Raw genomic sequence first — 6,310 nt, forward strand, 5'->3', positions numbered from 1 at the left:
CAAGTTGACACTAGGCTCAGACTAATTGTTGATCTGCCAGGGTGTCCTTATGAGGGAGATACAATTATGAAGTAGTTAGTCTCCAAGAGGAGTCATGCAGAATAGTTGGTTAAGAATCAACCTTTGTTGTATTAGGCAACACCGTCATATAAGTACAAGTCACGCCGAGGAAAAATCTACCCAAATTTTCCCAAGCCAGAATAGGTGTAGCATCCCTCTGATCTTGACTCGATCACATGCCATGGTTTGAGTCTTCTTGTTTGGTTAGGTGCAACATAAAAAATAATATAAAAATTAAAAACCTCTCCACGTGGGGTGGGGGTAGCTTGAGTCTTGTTGTTTGGTTTGGTGCAATGTTAAACATAGCTAGGCCAAAAAAACACCCTATGATGACTCCTGCTAACCATGTCTAGTTTGTTTACAAGTGTACCACCTCTGGTTATGTTAACCCAAATACAAAAATAGAAAATAGAAAACAGAAAAATAGAAACAAAACAAAAACTAAAAAAAACGTAATTTCACAATTCACCCCCAAAATTTAGAGTGGAGAGAGAGAGAGAGAGGGGCGTTCAATGTATATATTAAAGCTAAGAAAATAAAAATAAAAAAGAGAAACAAAAACTAAAAAAAGGATCTTCTCTACTCTTTCTCTAATCTCCATGCTCTTAGATTTATCCTACCTTTGATTTGCTCGAAACTTTTAGCTCTAAATCTGGTATGTAATTCATCGGAATAATCTTCAAATATAAAAAATTCTCACTCTCTTGTACCGATCTTATCTAAAAATAGAATCTCTTTTCTTTAATTTCTGGAATTTTCTAAAAACATATTGTTGCTTTTGTATTTTGGGCTGATTTTGATCGATGATTCGAATTGGGTTTGATCGGAACTTAAATAGGTGTGATTTAAATCCGTTCAGTATTGGGAGTTTGTATCTGGGTATTTGATGTTACATCGTTTAACCTTCTTGTTCTTGATGTAACTTTAATTCATGTTGGTTCTGTTAATTTTGTGAAATTTTGATTAGATTATAAGATTTTAGACTTACCCAGAAATAGATGATCATGTTTTGATATGGTTTTTGTTAAATGCACTTTCAATTGGAACAGCTGATGTTTTCTCTGATGTTATGTGACACTTTAAGAACTTGGTTTCAGTGTTTTTACTATAGCTATGTGCATTGACATGAGGTCAACAGTTTTTTTGTTTTGTAATTTGCAAGTTTATTATTGTTTCTAAAGGGAAAAAATGTGTTTGGCAGCTAAGTTATGGCATCAATGGTTGCAAAGGCATGTGCTACGCCATCGGCTCAATATACACCGGCTGTGACAGTCATGGAAAAAGGAAGTAGGAATAAGAGGAAATTCAGAGCAGATCCACCTCTAGCTGCCCCGAATAAAATGATACCTTCTCCTCAGTTTGAGTGCACGAGTTTTGAATTTTCAGCGGATAAATTTGGAATGATCCCTAATCATGAATTGTCGAATGGTTGTGATATGTGTAGCCTGAAGCAAGACAGCTCAGAAAGTTTGAAACTTGACCTCGGATTATCTTGCAGTGTAGGATCATCTGAAGTAGGTCCAAGTGAGCCTAGAGAGGTAGTTGAAACAGCTGAACAGTTCCATGATGCTGATTGGAGTGATCTTACGGAAGCGCAGCTAGAAGAGCTTGTCTTGAGCAACTTGGATACAATTTTCAGAAGTGCAATTAAGAGAATAATGGCCTTTGGTTACAGTGAAGAGATTGCCACAAAGGCTGTTTTAAGGTCTGGTATTTGCTATGGTTGTAAGGACATTGTATCAAACATAGTGGAGAATACATTGGTTTTTCTTCGTAGCGGCCATGACATTGACTCATCCGGGGATCATTATTTTGAGGATTTGCTGCAAATGGAAAAGTATGTGTTGGCTGAATTGGTCTGCGTTTTGCAGGAAGTTAGGCCTTTCTTTAGCACTGGTGATGCAATGTGGTGCTTGTTAATATGTGATATGAATGTATCTCATGCTTGTGCAATGGAAAGTGATCCTTTGACTAATTTGGTTGGTGATGGGGGTGAAAATTCCTCTGCTTCTGTGCAGCCTCATTTGCAATCCGAGGCCAAGAGTTCTGTATCCATCACTAGAATTCCCTGTAAGCCAAATCCTTCATTTGCTTGTGCACATTGTTCGTCTGAGACTTCCAATGTCGCTTCTGCTATTTCTGGGCATAGCTTTCAGTTGGAGGCATCCAGTATGACAGGAGTCCATCAAATCAAACCTAAACCTTCATTTCCTCTGAGTGGAATTATCCCAGAGAAAAATTCTTCAAGTTCTCTGTTTGACACTGTTGATAAAACCTTTACGGCCACAGGAACACCCAATCCTCCAACCATTGAGGAGGAGTTTGTGGGTACTAGAAAGGCATCTGGCATCACCAAAAGGGAGTATATACTTAGGCAAAAGTCCCTACATCTGGAGAAACATTACCGCACTTACGGTTCTAAAGGGGTCTGTAGGAAACTCAATGGTTTTAGTGGTTTAGTATTAGATAATAAACTTAAGTCCATGGCAGACTCTGCCGGCATGAATTTAAAGAACGCTTCATTGAAGGTCAATAAGATCTCTGTTGCTGGGAGACAAGATAACGTACACCATAGTATCTCAACAAATAATGGATTTTCTTCAACATCAGTTTTTGGGTCCAATAATGGAAATGGACCTGTTCCATTACCTAATACAAATATCCCTTATTCATCACCACAAGTCAATACTTCACCTGCATTGCCTGCTGCTGATACTGAGCTATCGCTCTCATTCCCTGCCAGCAACATGACCCCAATGCCTCTTAGTTATAATTCTGGGAGCGGTGTTTGTGCCTTTAATATGATTCCTAATGAAAAATCTATTGCTCAATGGGTTCCTCAAGACAAGAAAGATGAAATGATTCTAAAGTTAGTTCCAAGGGTTCGCGAATTGCAAAGTCAGCTCCAAGAGTGGACAGAATGGGCCAATCAAAAGGTTATGCAAGCCACTCGTAGACTGAGTAAAGACAAAGCTGAGCTTAAGACGCTTAGGCAAGAAAAAGAAGAAGTGGAGAGGCTGAAGAAAGAGAAGCAGAGTTTGGAGGAAAATACCATGAAAAAGCTAGCTGAGATGGAGAATGCCTTGTTTAAGGCTAGGGGACAAGTCGAACGAGCTAATGCTGCTGTCTGTAGGCTTGAAATTGAGAAGGATGTACTAAAGAGGGATATGGAAGCTGCCAAATTGCGTGCAGCAGAGTTAGCTGCAAGCTGTCAGGAAGTATCAAAGAGGGAAAAGAAGGCACTCATGAAGTTCCAGTCATGGGAGAAGCAGAAAGCTATATTTCAGGATGAACTGGTAGCTGAAAGACGAAAGCTGATGGAACTCCAACAACTACTGGAGAAAGCTGAAGATGTTCATAACCAGCTCGAGGTATGTTTACTGAGAGAATAAGATCATAACTGCTTCACAAGATGCTTCTTGTCAAAGAAACTTAGGCTTCAACCAAGTTAAAAAGGCTTATTGTCTAGTTAGGTACCGTGACCTTCAGCCATTCATGCTGTAGAATAAAGAGGATAAAATTAAACAGAAGAACTGCAGAACCTAGGTAAGAAGACTATTTTACAAGCTTTATGCTAGTAAATATGTTTAAGGTTATATAAGACGATTCATAAAAATTGTGAATAACTGGTATGGTGGTTCTCTGGCTCTCCACGGAAGAACCTCTACATCAATCACTGACAAGACGACATCTCTGTGATAAAAGCTTCATGCAATCCGAACTTCTGTGATGGGGACTTGTGACCTTTTTACTATTTGATAGATAGCCTAAGATAAGAAATATGAATGAACCTTTTGTATGTGTTTGCTTAAAAATGACTTGACGTGGTCTTTGAACCTCTAAACAATCTCCCTCTCCCAAGAGAAGGTTGTGGTGACTGGTAAATGCAATTATTTGATTGTATGTGTTCTTCCAGAATAGGAGATCACCTGATGTCTGTAATATGCATTTTAGGAATATATTTTCCAACTTATGCAGTTTGAGAATCTGAGAAATGAACGTGAGAACTTTGTCTACTGGATTGTTTATCTGAGAATGACTCAACTCTCGTCCGCAAAATGTCTCTATGTATAAGCAAGAGTATGGATTAGCATCTAAATGATGCAAGGATTTTCCCGTCTTCTTTTTGCATTGTTCTATTAGTACGGGTGCATAGCATATTTGTTCAGTGCAATCTTCCTCACTTTGTAATAGCGTTTTTGAAGTGGATAGCTTGTTGTTCAAAGTCAAATAGATGTCCTGACAATGGGAATGAGGTATCTCCACCTTCCATAGTGTCTTGTTGCCTTACCTTTTTCTTATAAGAGAATGTCTTTTTGCATTTAATCTGTTGAATTCGATATGCTTTGACATTGATGTCTGACATGGAGATAATTTTGCTAAACACATTTCCTGGTATATCTTGAAGGGGTCTTTGGTAGGGTGTATAAGGATAGTGTTGAATAGGGTGTATTAGTAATGCTGGTATTAGTTATCCTGAGATTATTCCTTATGCATTGTTTGGTTTGGTGTATTAAAAATAATAGGCATTACGTAATTTCTAAAATAAATTGTTTGTTTACAAAAATACCCTCCTAAAATATGGTGGGAAGGATGTGGAAAAGGTTTTGAGTGGCAATTGTGTCTTTAACCATGCTAATACATACATTAAAAACCCTTGGATTGGTTTGTCATGTATTAGTTATATCTAGCATAATACCAAATAGAGTGTATTAGAGCTCTGAATATGACTTCAGATTGCAGATTCAAAGGAGCTTCAACAGATAGATTTTTATTTCTTTCTTCACCTAAGACTTTACATTTTCCATCATCTTAAACTCTTAAGATTACATTCGAGTTTGTTTTACCCTTACCTAAGTATTGGTAAAAACAGTACAGCGTCACAAAGAATAACTTTCTCAATGAAGCATATTTGTCTAGTTTGACAAGGGAGGGATAGCTTAGTGGAAAGGACCTTTGTACTTTAGACCAACTTTACCTTTTTGCCTTTGGGTAGGGATAGCCTAGTTAGGTTGCACGTCTTTCATAATACAAAAGAACTTTGTACTTTCAACCAACTTTCTTATGCTAATGTATAATTTCTCAATGAGACAAGTGAATGGTCTTCTTGACAAGCCACTATCTTGCAGGGTAGATGGAAGCTGGAAAAGGCGGCCACTGAAGATTTACTTAGGCAGGCTAGTTCAATAAGGAAAGAGAGAGAACAAATTGAAACTTCAGCCAAATCCAAAGAGGATACGACCAAATTAAAAGCTGAAAGTAGTTTACAAAAGTATAAAGATGATATTGAAAGGCTAGAAAAGGAAATATCCCAGCTCAGACTAAAGACCGATTTTTCAAAGATAGCTGCTCTTAAAAGAGGCATAGATGGAAGCAAAGTGACCGACTTTAGAAATGCTCCATTACCAAAGGACACTCAAATACCTTATATCTCCACATTGGTGACAGATTTTGAGGAATATTCTCAGGATGGAGGGGTGAAACGAGAACGTGAGTGTGTCATGTGCTTGTCAGAGGAGATGTCTGTGGTTTTTCTGCCATGTGCTCATCAAGTGGTATGCACGACATGCAACGAGCTCCATGAGAAGCAGGGAATGAAAGAATGTCCTTCTTGTAGGAGCCTGATCCAGCACCGGATTTGTGTGCGTTATGCTCGTACTTAGAGTTGCTTCAGAGACTTTATAATGAATAATGCATTTGTGTTGCCCTTTTCAAATGTCTGGACAATTATGCTTGCAATATGTGACTCTTTTCAAGAATGAAAAGTAACAGAAAAAAAATAAGAACAAAAAGAGAAAGAGTGTTTAGTGTGGCCTTTGTAAATCATGTCTCTTTTAAATAAAACTTGAGTTTTCCTTCTTTCTTTTTTTTGTTTTATGTATCTTTATTGACCATATGCAGTAACTAAACATGATGATTAATTTTTTTTCCCGGATCTTGCGCATAGCGAAAGTTTTAGTGCGTTCTTTATTTATAAGAACAGACAGATCTTTATACAAAATGCCGGGAAAAGTGTCTGACATTAGTAGTTTAATTAGGTAGCTAATCACTTTATCTCTCTTTTGAATTTGAAAGAGACCAAATTCAAATGAAATTAGGATTGTATTAGTTTCTTCTGTATGCTTCTATATATATAATTTTTGTGTTGATTAGATGAGTTAAGGTGTCGTAAATTTAGAAATTGAGTAAATATTCCAGAGTAGTTATTTGGAATGAATATTTTGTGTTTATCATCTAGAATTATTTTATG

At 37.4% G+C, this 6,310-nt stretch overlaps 1 protein-coding gene across 2 annotated transcripts; it reads left to right on the plus strand.

The window, feature by feature from the left end:
* The first annotated feature begins 543 nt into the window (after positions 1-543).
* LOC129887202 (putative E3 ubiquitin-protein ligase RF298) lies at positions 544-5,922 on the plus strand. Of its 2 annotated transcripts, none has more exons than XM_055962200.1 (3): positions 544-715; positions 1,262-3,431; positions 5,195-5,767. In XM_055962200.1, exons 2-3 carry the CDS (start codon positions 1,269-1,271, stop codon positions 5,219-5,221), a joined length of 2,190 nt encoding a protein of 729 aa, XP_055818175.1. In that variant the 5' UTR covers positions 544-715; positions 1,262-1,268; the 3' UTR covers positions 5,222-5,767. The 2 variants fall into 2 exon arrangements, with proteins under 2 accessions (XP_055818175.1, XP_055818174.1); XM_055962199.1 differs by having other exon boundaries at positions 549-715; positions 5,190-5,922.
* The last annotated feature ends 388 nt before the right edge of the window (positions 5,923-6,310 follow it).

The sequence above is a fragment of the Solanum dulcamara genome, chromosome 4 (genome assembly GCF_947179165.1).
Source record: "Solanum dulcamara chromosome 4, daSolDulc1.2, whole genome shotgun sequence".
Classification (NCBI taxonomy): domain Eukaryota; kingdom Viridiplantae; phylum Streptophyta; class Magnoliopsida; order Solanales; family Solanaceae; genus Solanum; species Solanum dulcamara.